This window comes from Kogia breviceps, chromosome 12 (genome assembly GCF_026419965.1).
Source record: "Kogia breviceps isolate mKogBre1 chromosome 12, mKogBre1 haplotype 1, whole genome shotgun sequence".
Lineage (NCBI taxonomy): Eukaryota > Metazoa > Chordata > Mammalia > Artiodactyla > Physeteridae > Kogia > Kogia breviceps.
The window spans coordinates 87,721,898-87,739,528 of NC_081321.1; the positions used below are offsets into that span (position 1 = coordinate 87,721,898).

Below are 17,631 nucleotides of genomic sequence, written 5' to 3' on the forward strand. Positions count from 1 at the left end.
TGGGATAGAGACTTGCAAGTAATTACAGTTCAGGGAAATATGCGCTTTTCTAAAAGCTGTTGCAAAATGGTGTAGGAGTTCAGTAGGGATGTGTGTTTTATTTATTTATTTATTTTAAAATTTATTTATTTATTTTTATGGCTGCGTCAGGTCTTAGTTGTGGCACGCAGGATCTTCTTTGAGGCATGCAGGATCTTTTGTTGCGGTGCACGGGTTTCTCTTTAGTTGTGGTGGGTGGGCTTTGTAGTTTGTGTCTCACGGGCTCTAGTGAGGCACACAAGCTCAGTAGCTGTGGCGTGTGGGCTGAGCTGCCCCGCGGCTTGTGGCATCTTAGTTCCCCGACCAGGGATTGAACCTGCATCCCCTGCACTGGAAGGCGGATTCTTTACCATTGGATCACCAGAGAAGTCCCTGTGTGTTTTAACATACACCTATTTTAGGGCACTGACATACAGGGTAAAGCAAGGTGGCCACCTACTCTATTGTTAGCTTTTCCTAGGAAGGCTCCTATTTCAGCAGTTTTGGTCTGGCCAACTTTAAATGGGACATCTAAGCTGAAGCTGGCAGGCAATCAAATGCATGTCTCCATGGGCCAATCTGTTCTGTTCCATTCCATGAAACTTCAGCTGTTAAGGAAAGAGCAATTTTGCCATCTCATCCCCAAAATCTAGACCAAGTCTAAAAGTCTCTGTAGAAGAGTAGCTAGGTAAATTATGGTGTCTCCTTAGGACAAAATTTCATGAACATATCAAAAGCTATAAGGAGGAAGCACTTAAAAAATCTAGGGGAGACACTTAAGACAGAATATTAAATGAAATAATATTGTACAGACTCAGTATTAAAACAATTATATTAAAACAATGCATTCATTGAACATATGTCAAATATGTCAAAAGATTAATAATAGGATTATGAGCAATTTTTATTCTGTTTTTCTGCATTTTCTAAGATTTCTACAATGAGCATCTTTCTTTTATAATCAGGAAAAATAGTGCTTATTTTAAAAAACGATCCATTTCATTCCTGTAGCTTGGCTGGTAGAGTGAGGCACATTGTCCACCAGGCCTTCTGGGACGTCTTGGAATCAGAACTGAATGCTGAGCCCCCTGAGTATGAACACGCCATCAAACTGTTTGAAGAAATCAGAGAGGCAAGTTGTTGTTGTCTGTATTAATTAGTAATTTTCCCCCCAAAGGCTGTTTTCATGTCCTGCAAAGAGTATTGGAGACTCTTGAAACACTGAGCCAGTTCAGTCACCAAAAGGGTTTTTTCCTGCACCTCCTGAAATGGGGTGCAGGCTGGGAAAACGGCAGCGGCAGGAACTCAAGCCAATGCTTAGCATGTAGGACAGTGGCTGTGGTGCTTCAGAGCACAGAGCCTGAGTTAGATAGACCTGCTTTAGTGACAGGCTCTCTCTTCTTAAGTCTGTCTTCTCCAGGGTAGTTGTGAGAATTAAATCAGATGACAGTCATAGCTAACTTTTACAAGACACTTGCTCTGTGCCAAGCACTAGATTATTCATCTATCCTTACCATAATGCTGTGAGGTAGTTATGCCTGTTATTATCTCATATAAAGAAACCAAGCTCCCTGACTCACCCAAGGTCACGCAGCTTTGAGGGGTGAAAGGGATTTGAACTGAGGCACTCCGGCTCAGAGCTTGTTCTCCTAACCACGTGTTGGGTCTATAAGTACAGTGTCTGCTGTGTAGTGAATGCACAATATAGGTTGTTCATATAATATGGAATATTTCACATGTAAATATACTAATAGAGCCCATGGGGATGTTTCTATTTGCCCTTCTTTAAAGGGTTGTTTTGGAGCTATTATCTGCAACTTGTCTTTGCATGGTTTCTCTGTAAACTTTTTGAAGTTCTTTCAATAGTATTGCTTCCTTGCCAGTTGTTTTCATTCCGACAGTGTTAGTAACTTCCCATGGGAGGGGAGGGGAGGCTTTCATTCAGAAGACAGAGCTTTCTTTTTAGAGTCAGGACCCTGGAGTGCTCCCCTGATCCACCACTCAATGCAAACTTCTATGGCATCTGGGGCATTAAAATATGGACAGGGAGCTTGGTCATCTAGACATTGAAATTAGAAATGACAACCTTTATTCATGTAAGGATGCTTTTAATTTTTCTTTCCTGTCCCTGTATAGGTTCTCCTCTCTTTTCTGACTCCTGGTGGCAACCGGCTTCGCATCCAGATTTGTGAAGTTTTGGACACAGACCTCATTAGGCAGCAGGCTGAGCACAGTGCTGTCGACATCCAAGGACTGGCCAACTACGTCATCAGTACAATGGGAAAGCTGTGCGCTCCTGTGCGAGATGATGATATCAGAGAGTTAAAGGCTACCTGCAACATCGTGGACGTGCTGAGGTTAGCGGTTCTGCTGCTTGCATTTTCTTAGAGTACCTTTAAGTTCATTCAGAGGGGAAGTGTGGGAATTGAGGAACACAGAATAAGGGTTCCTCCTCTCCCAAAGGGACCCTTGACCCTAGGAAGAAACCACCTAAGCAAGGGACAAGTCAATCATTTATTGTGTGCATGGAGTTTTCACACTGAGTCACCCAACAAGGTTGTTAGTTGGCAGTGCTGGGCCCTAGAGGTGCAGTGATGAAAAAGGCAGATGCAGTCTCTGATCCCAGGGAGTTTACAGTCTAATGGGGAGACAGCTCTTGAACAAGGAATTACAGTTGTGATAGTTCTATGAAAAGGGAAGTAGAGGGGATTAATGGAGCTTCCAGCAGGGGGACCTAACCTAGTTAAGGATCCAGGAAGGCTTCTTCATTAGTTAGGGTATTGCTAGCTGCTATGACATGTAAACCCTGAGTTCTCAGTGATTTAACCAATAAACGTTTGTTTCTCACTCATGTCAAAGTCCGAGTCAGGGATTCTTGGTCAGGCAGCCTTCCATGTGTCATTCAGGGACCCAGGCTCCTTCTCTCCTTGGCTCCACCCTCTCCCAGCTCCTTGGAGTCCTTTACATTCAGCTGGTGAATGGGAAAGAGATCATGAGGAAGGCATATCCAGTATTTAACCACCTAGGCCCAGAAGCAGTGCATTACATTGACTATACCTAGTCCCATGGTACCACCTACATTGAAGGTGGCCTGGGAAATGTGGCTGCTGTCTGGAAACACATTTCCCAGCCACAAATCCACACTGCAGGAAGGCAACATGGATCTTTGGTGGTCGGCTAGCTATCTCTGCCACAGCTTCCCTCAGGAAGTGATGTGTACAGTAAGATCGTAAGACTCTAATCTGGCTGTGTAGACAGTAATTTCTTTGTGATCCCAGAGGAGAGAGGAGTCTGCAGTACTTTTTGCCATTGAGGGGAATTCTTCTCCTTTTTTTGTGAATACAGCCACATTGAAAATTAAGTTTCACGTAATAGTATAGGAAAGGGAAAGGGAAAGGAAGCTGGTTTGCATATAATGGGTTACTTACTTTATGACTCTGGGAAAGTTGACAACCTCTCAAAGTCACACTTTCCCCATCTGTAAAATAAGCTGTAAGTATCCTTAGAGTTGCACTCAGCTCTGGCAGATTGAAATTCTCCAGTTGTAGAATCCTTGCTTTGAAGGATTTTCTGTGGTGCTCATCCTCCTCATGTATTGAGCTCCTTCTCGTTGTCACTCTCCCCTGCATTTTGCATTCATTATCTCATTGACTCTTCACAGCATCCTCCAAGGTTGATCTTGTCCCTTTCTTTCACAGATGAAGAAACTAAGGCTCAGGTAGATTGAGTAACTTGTTCCTGGCCACAGAGCTGGTCAGTTGTAAAGCTGCAATTGAATACAGGGCTGCCCAACTCTAAAATGCAGTGTTTTTCCCCTGTGCTTTACTGCCCTGTCCTTTCTTTCCTTTTCTTTTTCTTCTTTCCTTAGGAACAGAAACAATGTACACTATGTTCAGACTCCGTAAAATTTCAAATGAAAATTTCTTCTTGAATCTTTTTTGTCTCATTGTTAAGACTCATTGTTTATGCTTCTTAGTGTCTATCAGTTTATGGCTGAATGTAATGGATCAGCTGGAGGTATATTTGCTAAAGTAAATACTCTTGAGATATCTGGAAGAATACATTTGGAATGCATGTATAATGGCTTTTGTGAAAAGTGACCTTATCAAAGTGATTGGAATTTCAAAACCATTTCGTGGATGTTTATATTTTCCAGCCTGTAAAATTAGTAATAGTTAATGAATTTCAGATTGATTTCTTAATCACCTCTCTAACTATTTTAACTCTAAAATTTTTAGACAAATATTTCATGTCCTTGACCTCATGAAAATGGACATGGTCAATTTTACAATTAGGAGTCTGAGACCACATCTTCAACGCCAGTTGGTAGATTATGAGAGAACCAAGTTCCAAGAAATTTTAGAAGAAACTCCGAGTAAGTACAATATAAGTGTGTATATATATTGAAATTGGGTGAAAATATGATATTTTTATTTTTGACATCTTAAATAGTATCACTAAAGACTTTTGGCATTTCTGTTCAACATTTTTTTAATTTCTAAATTGACATAATAAACTTATAGCTATTGACTCTGACCCAGGAACTGTGCTAAGCACTATTCACCTTTTTTTAAAAAATTTATTTATTTTTGGCTGCATTGGGTCTTTGTTGTGGCGCGCGGGCTTCTCACTGTAGTGGCTTCTCTTGTTGCAGAGAATGGGCTCTAGGTGCATGGGCTTCAGTAGTTGTGGCATGCAGGCTCAGTAGTTGTGGTGCACGGGCTTAGTTGCTCTGCAGCATGTGGGATCTTCCCGGGCCAGGGCTCAAACCCATGTCCCCTGCACTGGCAGGCAGATTCTTAACCACTGCGCCACCAGGGAAGCCCTTCATACATTTAAAAAACAAACAAACAAACAAACATTTATTAAGCACCTCCTGTGTCCCAGACACACCTTGGGTGCTATGGATAGAAGAAAACAGAATAAAGCTGCTGTCACCAAGGAGCTGACCTTCTAGTAGGAATGACAAACAAAAAACGTGTATTATCAGATGTGTTATTAAGTGCTATGAAGAAAAGTAGGATAAAGGGACAGATAGTAATGGGACAGGAGTGAGGGTAGGGGGTGTTTTTTTAGATGCAGTGGACTGGGAAGGCCTCTCTAATAAGTAACTATTTGAGCAGAGTTTACAAAGGAATGCGGAAGGGTCATAGGAAGATGTGAGAGAATAACATTCCAGCTAGAGAGAACTGCACATACAAAGGCCCTGCAGCAGGAACTTGCTTGTGAAATTGGACAAACACAAGGCAGACTGTGTGGCTGGAGTGGAGTAGGCAGGAGAGAGTGGTAGCAGATGAGGCCAAGAGGTAGGCAAAGGCAGGTCACAAAGAGCCTTGTTAGGAAATTAGAGTAATTTAGATTTCATTCCAAGTGTGATGGGAAGTCACTGGAGAGTTTGAGCAGGGGCGCAACATCTGATTTTGATATTTTAAGTATACACTGGCTCCTGGATAGAGAACAGATTGTACAGGAACAAGAAGGGAAACGGGTACCAATTAGGTGGTATTGCAGATGGTGGACTGGTCCAGGTTGTAGTGGTGGAAGTAGTGAGAAGAGGTCAGGTTCTGGTTGTATTTTGAAAATGGAGTAACAAGTTTTGCTGAAAGTTGGATGAGAGAAAAAAGAGAGTTGAGGGTGACTCTAAGCAACTGGGTGAAGAGTGATGCCTGTTAGAGAGATGGGAGGGAGAGACTAGGGAAAGAAGGGTGGGAGATGGTATGGAGTCAGCATTCAGTTTTAGATGTGTGAACTTTGAGATCTTGTTTGACATCAACATGAATATGCCAAGAGGCATTTAGATTTAAGAGACTGGAGTTCAGAGAAATGGTGGGCACTGGGGATATACATCTGGGAATCATCAATACCTTTATGGTGGATAAAGCCATGGAACTGGATAGTAGCTAACATGTATAGAATGCTTACCACATTCTAAACACTTTACCTGTTTTAACTGATTTAATCTTTACTAAAACTTGAGAAAATTACTCCCCATTTTATGGATGTGGAAACTGAGGCATAGAGAGGTTAAATCACTTCCCTCCACAACACTACCTGTGAGTTACAGAGCTGGGACTCACCCCAAGCAGTCTGACTCCACACACTCTTATCCTCTCCATGCTCTTCTCCACAGTATTGCACTGGATGAGGTTACCTGGGGAGTGAGTGTAGATACTGAATGGGCTTGACCTGGGACTCTAGAGCATCTAGAGCTTGAGAAGAGGAAAAGGATCCAGCAACAGAGAGTGTGAAAGGGTATCCAGAGAGGTGAAGACAGCCAGGAGAGGGTGGTGTCCTGTAAGACAAGTGAAGAAAGTGTTTGAAGAAGGAAAACACGATCAACTGCGACAAGTGCTGCTAAGTGGTCAAGAAAGATGAAGGCCAAGGCTTGACTATTGGATGTGACCATGTGAGGATCCTTGGTAACCGTGATGGGAGCAGTTTCAGTGGACTAGTGGGCATTAAAACCGGACTGGAAGAAACGTCAAGAAAGAATGGGAGTAGAGGAACTGTTACCTCATTGAATCCTCACAATTACTCAGTGAGAGAGGTACTGTTATTCCCTTTGTTTCACAGGTGAGGAAGCTGAGATGCCAGATGTTTGACAGCTGGCAAGAGGCTGGTTAACTGGTTGCCTCATTGACAAACCCTTGACAGCAGCCTCTGGGCTTCGGTTAACCACAGTCTAAGGCTGGGTTAGGTGAGGCACCCACCCCACCCTACCCCTCGTGGACTGAGCTCTTCTGTCAAGATAGTCAATATGATAGCCTCATGTAAACAAAGCCAAACAGATGCCACTTTAAAGGGGCTCCAGCAGGCTGGAGCCTGTCCAGGGAAGAGGGCATGGGCCATGGAGGGGACAGGAGGAACAATCAGTGAAGCTGGGCCCATTCTGCTTGATAACAGGGAGACTCAGGTGGGCCATGAGCACTGCCTTCCCTGTCGTTAGTGCTTCAGGGCTTTGGTTAAGCTCTGTAAGGCAGATGAGGACCCATGGGGAGGAAGCAGCAGACAGCCAATTTTGGCCTTCCTAGCAGCTGGAGCTGCTGTTTTAACTTTGGAATGGGCCTCTCTATTACTAATAGTAGCCCATGCTAGCTAACATTTTGTTTGAGCACTTATTGTGTGCCAAGTCCTTACTGTGTGCCAAACACCATACATTTATTAGCTCATTCAAGCTTCACAAGTCACCCTATGAGGCTGGTACTGTTATCACCTACTGTTTATAAAAGAAGAAACTGAGGTTAAGGTATTTACCCTAGGTGACTGCTAGTAAGTGGTAAAGCCTGGATAACCCAGCTATGTCTCTGCCCCAAAGTGTGTGCATTCAACCACTATGCAAAACTGACTCTCTCCAGACAATGTATCGACTATCTTGGGGGGATTTGCAGAGGGAGCTCTAGCATCAAGTGACAGATATGACTAGATGACTTCTAAGGATCCTTCTACAACAAAAATTCTATGACTTCAGAGCTATATTGTTTTGGCTTCAAAGGCAGAGAGGTATTATGAGACATAGAACCCTACATAGAACCTGGATCTGAAACCTGAACTATGATAACCACATTCTTAGCAGCATTTTCCTGAGATTCATTGGTTGGTTTCATTTGTGTCCCTGTATATGTGTATATACACATGTGTGCAAATGTCTCCATGTCTTGAGTCAAGATAGCCTGTAATCTTGAACAAATTCCTTACTGTAGGGTTGAACTACAGTTTAGTTCATCTGAAATGATTTGTTTCTCTCCTTAAAACCCAGGCTTAGTGACTTATATTTCATTTGCACCTCTCACATTGACTTGGATATTTCCAGAGATTTAAGAATAGAATAAATCCAGCTGTGCAAGTAGGTCATTGTTGCCCAGATCTAAATATGTTCCCAGAGAAATCAAGAGTCCAGGAAGCAGAGTGTATGTCAACTATTAATTATATCCTCAAGTCACTCTGCTAAAAGTCGGCCACTGTGCCCTAGTATCAAAATAAGAGTCTTACAGTATTGCACAGAAGGACAAAAGTGTTGGATTTTTGTGTGTACATGATTTTTATAAAATAATTATTCAGAAAATTAATACAGAGAAGTACTCTGGGTTTCTTAATTGACTCCCCCCAAAATTGTATTTTGCCGACAGAGAGATTTTATATAATTGCCCTATTAAAATATACCCAAGAGGGCTTCCCTGGTGGCGCAGTGGTTGAGAATCCGCCTGCCGATGCAGGGGACGCGGGTTCGTGCCCCGGTCCGGGAAGATCCCACATGCCGCAGAGCGGCTGGGCCCGTGAGCCATGGCCGCTGAGCCTGCGCGTCCGGAGCCTGCGCTCCGCGATGGGAGAGGCCACAACAGTGAGAGGCCCGCGTACCACAAAAAAAAAAAAAAAAAAAAAAAAAAAAAAAAAAAATATACCCAAGAAAGCCTTAGGCAGTGATTGGGTGAATGTATTAAATGTCAACAAAGTAACCACATTAGATCCAACAACTAAATTACCTGTAGAAAGAATGGCACATGACCCCTGGGGGGCCAGGCCACAAGTAATTTTTCAGATACTCAGAAAGAAAAGGTTTTATTTATTTAGATAATCTCATATCTGATAAAATGTTCTCAGGAACTTCATTTCTTGTGATTCAGAAATCCTTATGGGACATAAATGTTTTTCAGAAATATATAAAACTGCATTATGATTGTCTTTGCCTGGCACCCAGGGCATTCAGGAAATATTTATGAAACATTTTAGAGATGAGCAAGCTGATGCTCGGCAACGACCGACCGCAACGAGCCGCACAGCTGAGATGTAGCGGAGCTGGGACCGGAAGCCAGGTCTCTCACGGCCAAGTCAGGAGTAAACCAAGCTGCCGCTTTGGCTCCTTTCTTTGGATTTTTCTATTTTGTGTTATATCAGCTGGGGTATATCGCAGGCAACAGAAACTAACTGGCTGATTTAGCAGAAAAGGAAGTGAATGGAAGGAGTGGGGCAGTTTACAGAAAAGCGAGAATACCTGAGTCTGCGCAAGGCCAGAAATTCCTGCGCAAGGGCATCAGGAATCTGGGGAGGAAAAAAACAAGGGAAAGTTCCAAGCTCCATCCTCAGATGGTTAATGTGCACTTCAACATGGGCCATCCTTGAACGCTGTGGTCATCATTCAGAGTCCTAGGAAGGAGTCTGATGGACATATGACTCAGTGAGGCCCAACCCCTGGTCAGGGAGGTTGCCTGGTCATGGGACCTCTAATTGATGTTCACAAAAAGAAAGCATGGAGTGAGGGAAAATGATTTCTCAAAATCAGTACCAAAAAAAAGGGAAGGTGAGGTATTGCTAGGCATAAAAGAGTGGATGTCATGGATAAGAGAACTACATTCTTCTAACTGAAAATTGGGGTATTTGCTCTGAATATTTTCCAGAATATTGAAAATAGAGGCCATCTAAAGCTTTGGACAACATCAGGGACTCCCATCCATGTATTCTGCACCATTCTCCTAGTTTATTGAATGGTGCCTGTTCAGAATTGTACAGACCAAGAGCTAGCCTGGCCATCCCCCAAGTCCAGGATGTAGAGTCATTGCCTTTTTAAGGGTCACTGAGATTTCATGCTTAGGTACCATATTAGAAGTCGGTAGAGAAGGGAATTGTATTCCTTGATGAATCCATACAGGGATACCCTTGATGCATTCATCTCAGAAAGCTCAAATACTAAACTCATTCATACCAAACTGGCAGAGTTCACAGGGCATTCCCTGGACTGAATTCTCTGAAGCACTAAATAGCACAATCAATGGCTTTTACATAATGTAAATATTTACATGTGTGTTCTATGTTGATAAAGCTTTATGTGAGTTTATCACATAGGTTGTTTGCTAGGTTTTTGCCTTAGACTCAGTGACTTAGTTGGCCAACCCGTAACCCATATCTTTTTTAAAAAAACTTCATTGAAGCATTCAATACATACAATAAAAACATGCCAACTCTAAGTATACAGTTCTGTGAGTTTTGACTAAAGAATATACCCATGTAACCACCACTAGAAACAAGAAATAAAGCATTTCTGTCACTCCAGAAAGAATCCTCAGGCCCCTTGCAACCAACCTCCCCCCATCGAGGTAAAACTGATAAAATTTTTGTCAATGTAGATTTTTGGCTTCAATGTAGTTTTGCTGCTTTTCAAACGTCATATTAAATGGAATCACACTGTATGTTCACTTTTCTGTCTATAGCTTCTTTCTCTCAACATAAGGTTTTTGCTAGTCATCCATGTTGTTGTGAGTATCCATAGTTTATATTATTGAAAGTTATCCTATTATATTGTAATCCTATACGATTACATACCTCATTTATCCATTTAGCTGTTGATGGACATCTGTGTTGTTTCTGGTTTTAGGCTACTATGAATAAAGGTTCTGTGAACATTTGTGTACCAGTCTTTGTGTGGGCATGTGTTTTCATTTTCTTGGATAAACACCTAGGAGTGGAATGGCTGAGTCATGTGGTAAATATATGTTAATTTTAGAAAAAACGGCCAATTATTTTTCCAAAATGTAGTTGTGCCATTTTATACTCACCGTCAGTGTATGAGAGTTCCAACTGCTTCACATTTTCACCAGCACTAGGTATTATAAGTCTTTTAAATTTTACCCTATATATATTTATAGAGAATGTGAAAGTATCTCATGTGGTTTTAATATACATTTCCCTGATGACTAATGATGTTTAGCATCTTTTTATATGCTAAATGGCCATTTATTTATCTTCTTACGTGAAGTGTCTGTTCAAATCTTTCACCCATTTTTAAATTGGGTTGTCTTATTAATTGATTTGAAGAGATCTTTATATATTGCGGAAGCAAGTCCCTTGTCAGATTTTTGTGTCATGAAACTTTCTTCCCATCTGTGGCTTGCATTTTTCATTCTCTTAACCCTATCCTTTGAAAAGAAGAAGTTTTTTATTTTGATGAAGTGCAAATAATCAAAATTTTCTTCTATGGTTTGTGCATTCAGTGAATTGTTTACAAAATCTTTGTATATCCTAAGGTCATGAAGATTTTTTTTGTATGTTTCTTCTAGAAGTTTTAGACTTTTAGGCTTATGAATCATTTCAAGGCAATATATTTCAAGGTTCAAAATTTTCCATTCATATATCCAATTCTAGAACTATTTGTTGAAAAAGACTATCTTTTCTCCTTTGAATTGCTTTGGCATTTTTGTTGAAAATCAATTGACCATACATTTGTGATTCTATTTCTGAACTCTTTATTCTTTTTTTAAATTGAGATATAATTTACATACCATAAAATTAAATTTTAAAAGTGTATAATTCAGTGTGTTTTAATATTTTCACAAGGTTCTGCAACCATCACCAGTCTTTAATTCCATAAGATTTTCATGCTTCTAGAATAAACCCCAAACTCATTAGCAGTATCTCCTCATTCCTCCCTTCCCTTAGCCCTTGACAACCACACTTCTACTTTCTGTCTCTATGGATTTGATGGTTCAGGACATTTCATATAAATGGAATCATATAATACGTAGCTTTTTGTGTCTGGTTTCTTCCACTTAGTATTGTGTTTTAAAGATTTACCCATGTTGTAGCACATATCAATACTTTATTCCTTTTTATTAGGCTCTCTAGTCTTTTCCATTGATCTGTATTTCTACTCTTAGCTGATACCACACTATCCTGGTTACTGAGGCTAAGTCTTGAAGTCAGATAGTGTTAGTCTTCTAACTTCATTCTTTTTCAAAATTGTTTTGCCTATTTTAGATCCTTTGAATTTTCATATGCATTTTTTAATTAGTTTGTCTCATTCTGCATAAAAGCCAGCTGGGATGGTGATTGGAATTATGTTGAATTGACATCTTAATAATGTTGAGTCTACCAATCTGTGAACTCAATATCTCTACTTAAATCTTTAATTTATTTCAGCAATATTGTTTTAGTTTTGGTGTACTGGTCTTGTAATTTTGTTTTTTAATTTTATTTATTTATTTATTTTTGGCTGCATTGGGTCTTCGTTGCTGCACGCAGGGTTTCTCTAGCTGCAGTGAGCCGGGGCTACTCTTCATTGTTGTGCGCAGGCTTCTCATTGCAGTGGCTTCTCTTGTTGCATGCAGAGCACGGGCTCTAGGCGCATGGACTTCAGTAGTTCCGGCACGCGGGCTCAGTAGTTGTGGCTCATGGGCTCTAGAGCACAGGCTCAGTAGTTGTGGCACATGGGCTTAGTTGCTCTGTGGTGTGTGGGATCTTCCCAGACTGGGGATCGAACCTGTGTCCCCTGCATCGGCAGGCAGATTCTTAACCACTGTGTCACCAGGGAAGCTCCTATTTTGTTAAATTTAATCTCATTTTATGTTCTTCTGGTGTTATAAATGCTATTTTATAAAACTTTTTGTTTTCTAGCATATAGAAATATAATTGATTTTTGATGATCAACTTTGTATCCTGAGACCTTGCTAAATTAACTTATTACTTCTAATAGCTTTTTGGAGTATTCCTTAGGTTTTTCTATAGTATATACAATTATGTTGCCTTTTATTTCTTTGGATTATCTTATTGCACTGACTGGGACCTCCAATCAAATGTTGAGTAGAAGTCATAAGAAAGGGCATCCTTGCTTTTCTAGCAGAAGAATGTTTATTGTTTGACCATTAAGTATGATGTTAGCCACAGCTTCTCATAGATGTCGTTTTTGGGGGTTAAGGAAGTGTTCTTCTATTTCTAGTTTGTTGAGAATTTTTATCTAAATAGGTCACATATTAAATTTGTTCACATGCTTTTTCTGCATTTACCCAATTGGTCATATTTTTCTTCTCCTTGATTGTGTTAATGTGGCGAATTAGAGTGACTGATTTTTTTTCTAATGTTAAACCAAGCTTGCAATCCTGAGATGTTTATGCAGTCACTTGGCTCTGGTATATTATCTTTATCTTATTGCCTTTCTAATGCTTCCTTAAGGATTTTTACATCTGTATTTATGAAAGATGTCCCCCTGTAATTTTCTTTTCTTGTAATGCCATTGCTTGGTTTTGGTGTCAGAGCAAAGCTGCCCTCCTAAGATAAATTAGGAAGTGTTCCCTCCTCTGCTTTCTAAAAGAGTTAAAACACCCTGTGTCTTCTAGTTTGATTTGCATGCACAGTGTATATTAGTAAACATTTTACTGCATGACAGTTGAAGGGAAAGATATCTTCAGGTATATAGGACCAAATCAATTTGAGTCAGTACCTCCAGAGATGGTGAATTAAATAGGAAACCTACCGGGTCCCTCATGCCAGGTATAGAGAGCAGAGGCTTTTTGAGAACCTACTAAGTGACAAGTACCACTGGAAAAATGTTTGATTAGTTTCCAATGCAAAGGGGTCTTCCAAGACAAGGCCAGATATCTCACACACCTATCAGGTTGTGCTATGAGCTAAGTCAAGGCAAAGCTAGATAAAAAATAAACGTCATAGGCTTGGACGCTCAAGGAGTCTCATTTTCATATCATTAGTAATATTAAAGGCACATGAACTATTTAATAACTTTTTTTTTTTTTTTTTTTTTCAGTACGCGGTCCTCTCACTGTTGTGGCCTCTCCCGTTGCAGAGCACAGGCTCCGGATGCGCAGGCTCAGCGGCCATGGCTCACGGGCCTACCGCTCCGCGGCATGTGGGATCTTCCCGGACCGGGGCACGAACCCGTGTACCCTGCATCGGCAGGCAGACTCTCAACCACTGCGCCACCAGGGAAGCCCTAATAACTTTTTTTAATAAATAGAGAAGCTGTTTTTCAGGTCAGCTATTTAAGAGAAATTACAGCTAGATCAAAAATTCAAAGGCAGATGTGCCTCAAGAAGGCAGTGATAGGGCTTCCCTGGTGGCACAGTGGTTAAGAATCTGCCTGCCAGTGCAGGGGACATGGGTTCAAGCCCTGGTCCAGGATGATCCCACATGCCGTGGAGCAACTAAGCCTGGGTGTCACAGCTACTGAAGCCCGTGCACCTGGAGCCCGTGCTCCGCAACAAGAGAAGCCACTGCAATGAGAAGCCCACGCACTGCAACGAAGAGTAGCCCCCGCTCGCCCCAACTAGAGAAAGCCCGTGCAGTAACGAAGACCCAATGCAGCCAAAAATAATAAATAAATAAAATAAATAAATAAATAAATAAATTTATATTTTAAAAAAGAAGGCAGTGATAAGGATGGGTCCATACAATCAAGAAAGGCTTCCCACAGGAAGAGGCTGGACCACTAAGGACTGGCAGGATATGGATTGAGAGAACCAGAGATGGTTTCAGGGGGGTTAGGCCAAGCCTTCCTGGCAGGAAACAGGAACATATATTGGTGGGGAAGTGCTCTTGGGCCTCCACTGCCCCTGAGAAATTCTTAGGTAAATGCACCTGTAAAACCATTGCCTATTGTTCTGTTTCTCTCTCCTGGTAGATAAGGAGGTTTTTGAGTATGGGGACTGTGTTTACTCATCTGTGAATTCTCTGCACTTGGTATAGTATCTGGTGTATAGTAGGTGCTCAGTTGTCATTGAAGAAATGAATGGAGAGGCTCTTTTCCATATGACAAACCGAGGGTACCAGTGCCTCATAGGGTTGACCTCGATTTTGGAGCCACATAGAACAGTCAGTGTACTAGCCTGTGGGAGTGAAATCTCAACAGATCCCTTAGAGAAAAGCCCATGTTTCCCCCTAAACTCATGCTCTTTCTGCTTTACCAGTTGTACTCAATTTTGGCTACATATTAGGATCACCTAGGGCGTTTCAACACAGTTGCCTGAGCCCCATCTCAGACTGATTAAATCAAAATCTCCAAGAGCCAGTGCCCAAGATCACATTTCTTTCTTTTTAAAGTTCCCCAGGTGATTCTACAATCAGCCAGGATTGAGAACCTCTATGCTACCCGGTTGCTTTTGTTTGAGATAAAGAAATGGGCTTTAAAATCTGTCAGCTGTAAATGATTAAACTTGCAGCATAAATGCGTATTACAGCCATATTGTAATTATATCCATGATGTTTTCCACTTTTTCTATCTGTGGGGTACCTTTTAAATAAAAGACTGCAAGTCTTTTATATCTTTATAAACAGAACTGGGAAAACCAAGAACAACATTTGCCAACTGAGGAGAAACAAAGTTGTGAAATTCTGGAGGTGGTGTTGCTTAAGTGTGGCAAATGGAGCTGCTCATAAATTACCCCTGTTTTCAGGGTGACTAGTCTTTCTTTTGTCCTCTGGGTCTTTTTAAAAAATCTGCACCTGTGTTCAGTCTGCATTTTTAAGCAGTTGCCACCTTATAAATTCCACCAAATACATAATTTTATAAGAAATGTGGTATAAAAAGCAATTTATTTCTAGGGGGAAACCTTAGAACTGGGTCTGAAGTAAAATAAAGTGTGCACACCAGCATGCTGGGAAAGGCATAGCTCTTGCTATTCAGACCCTCTGAGGGGTCTGGAACCCAAAAATGTTTAATCATCAATGCCTTTAATCTAAATACCTTCTCTGCACAAGACTCAGGTCATGTGTGAGCTGGCCTGTCTATCCATCTAATGCCATCCACTGCCACTCTCTCTCCTGCCTAGTTCTTTATAGACCAGCAGTACACATTTGCTTGTAGCATCCAAATTACCATATTTTCTCACTATTCCGGGTCTTTGTGTGGGCTCTTCTCCTAGTCTGGAGTGACAGCTCTTTTCTCTGTTTGCCTTGTATCCTGAAGTGTCACTTATGGAGTTCTTCCTCTTACAGTCTGTCCTGGACAGCCTCTCCTCCCTCCACTCCTGCTGTGTCTTCTAGTATTCACTGTATTCTGCTGTAATTGTGAGCTTACAGGTCTGTCTGCCCATCTGGACTCTAAGCTCAGCTCCCTGAGGGCCATGGCTGTCTTGTCATTTATGCCCAGCACCTAACGTGACATCTGTCATGTAGAATGCACAAATGAAGGAATCCATCAGCTGTAGGACAAATATGTGGCCTTTGCACTTACAGGTGCTCTTGATCAAACTACAGAATGGATAAAAGAATCTGTACATGAAGAATTACTTTCTCTTTCTGAGGCTGTTTTAACTCCCGGGGCCAAAAACAGCTCCAAGCCAAGCCTGAGCCCTACATTGGTGCTAAATAATAGTTATTTGAAATTGTTACAGTGGGATTATCAGAAAAAAGAATTACCAGAGGTGAGTGATTTTTTTTTTTCCTTCACTCAAGTTTTCCAGTATTCTAATTCTTAAGTTCAAACTGTGAATCAGCTGGTCTGTCTGTGTTGTATGTGATTTAATGACTTTACTGAAATCAGATAAAAATGGGGGTTTGGATGTAACATTGCTTATTTTACAAGTTCATGGTATTGAGCTTCCCTTACTATTTTTACATTTTAAATAAACATGCTAGACACTCATGACAGATGGAGCACGTCTTCAGGAACTGACAGAAAAGCTGAATCAACTGAAAATGATTGCCTGCCTGTCCCTAATCACCAACAACATGGTGGGTGCTATTACAGAAGGCCTACCTGAGCTTGCAATCAGGCTAAAAAAGATTTCAGCTGTTCTACTTGAAGGCATGAACAAAGAGTAAGTTCCAAGCATTTTTATCTGCTCCGCCTTGTATTCAGGGTCTGCATGTGTTTCAGAGAATGTGAATAGCTTTGACATCTGGATGTGATATTCAGGACTGTGCTTTAGAGAAGCTTAGCTCACACCTTCTCCTATTAGAATTTCTTTTAATATCACTGAAGGCTTAGATGTCCCATCGTAGGAAAGGAAAGGTCTTTTCCATAACAAGTGCCAGGGTGAGTATAGTGTTTCCACTTAGGATGGGTGTGTGCAAAAGCTCTCCTTTGACAGTGTTGTGGAAAAAACCAACAAAATGCAGAAATCCACCATGCTCAGTGTTTAGAACACCCTATCAAAGAGGCTTTCCGACTCAATTGTTCCAACTCCATAGGTTTTCTGCCATGAAATGTTTACCAGCTTCACTGATCCAGCCTCTGTGAATCTTCAGAGTGGTGACATCTCTGTCCTTCAGAGATGCTCTGCAAGTCCAGTGAAAGTTTTGTTTTTGCCAAATTCATTTCCCAGTATCAAACCTTCATTGAATACTAGAATCCCATTTCAATTTTGCATGTAGATCATCCTATTGGGAATCCTGTCCAAGTTAGAAAATTCCTAGTCTTAGCCAATGGCCAGATGTTTCCATGAGTCTCACATGGGTCAGCTCCTCTTGCTGGTTCCCCTTTCAGGTGTTTTCAGGGACTTTATTCCTCTCTTTGAAGGGAGATACACCCAGCCTCCCAGCCTCTTGCCCATTACTTAGAGAGCACATAAATGACTTGATAAAATCCTAGAATATTAAAAGCCAAAAGAAGCCCAAGTGGTTATAGCATCCAAAGTTCTCATGTTGACCTGAAGCTCAGAGAGAGAATAAGATTTGCCTTGGGCTGCACACCAAGAAAAGGACAAGCCAAGGCCTGAACCCTGGCCTGTGTCAAGGCCCTGCCCTTTCTACTGATCCTGGTGCTAACTTGCCAGGCTCTTTTATTTCACATTTCAGGACCCAAGACCTATAATAAAAAGAAACCTGCTCTGGCTCTGGTTTTGCAAAAAAATCTTATCTTAGCATTTTCCCACACTGGGTAACCATTATTTTCCA

The 17,631-nt window shown here is 41.3% G+C and overlaps 1 protein-coding gene across 4 annotated transcripts in view; it reads left to right on the forward strand.

The window, feature by feature from the left end:
- TCP11L2 (t-complex 11 like 2) overlaps window positions 1-17,631 on the forward strand; it is a 41,713-nt gene that overhangs the window by 15,799 nt on the left and 8,283 nt on the right. For all 4 annotated transcript variants that reach the window (XM_067010028.1, XM_059080754.2, XM_067010030.1 and 1 more), the window contains 5 exons: window positions 1,030-1,150; window positions 2,155-2,375; window positions 4,257-4,393; window positions 15,970-16,157; window positions 16,372-16,553. In XM_067010028.1, the coding sequence (XP_066866129.1) occupies window positions 1,030-1,150; window positions 2,155-2,375; window positions 4,257-4,393; window positions 15,970-16,157; window positions 16,372-16,553 (849 nt within the window). The remainder of the gene's footprint in view (window positions 1-1,029; window positions 1,151-2,154; window positions 2,376-4,256; window positions 4,394-15,969; window positions 16,158-16,371; window positions 16,554-17,631) is intronic.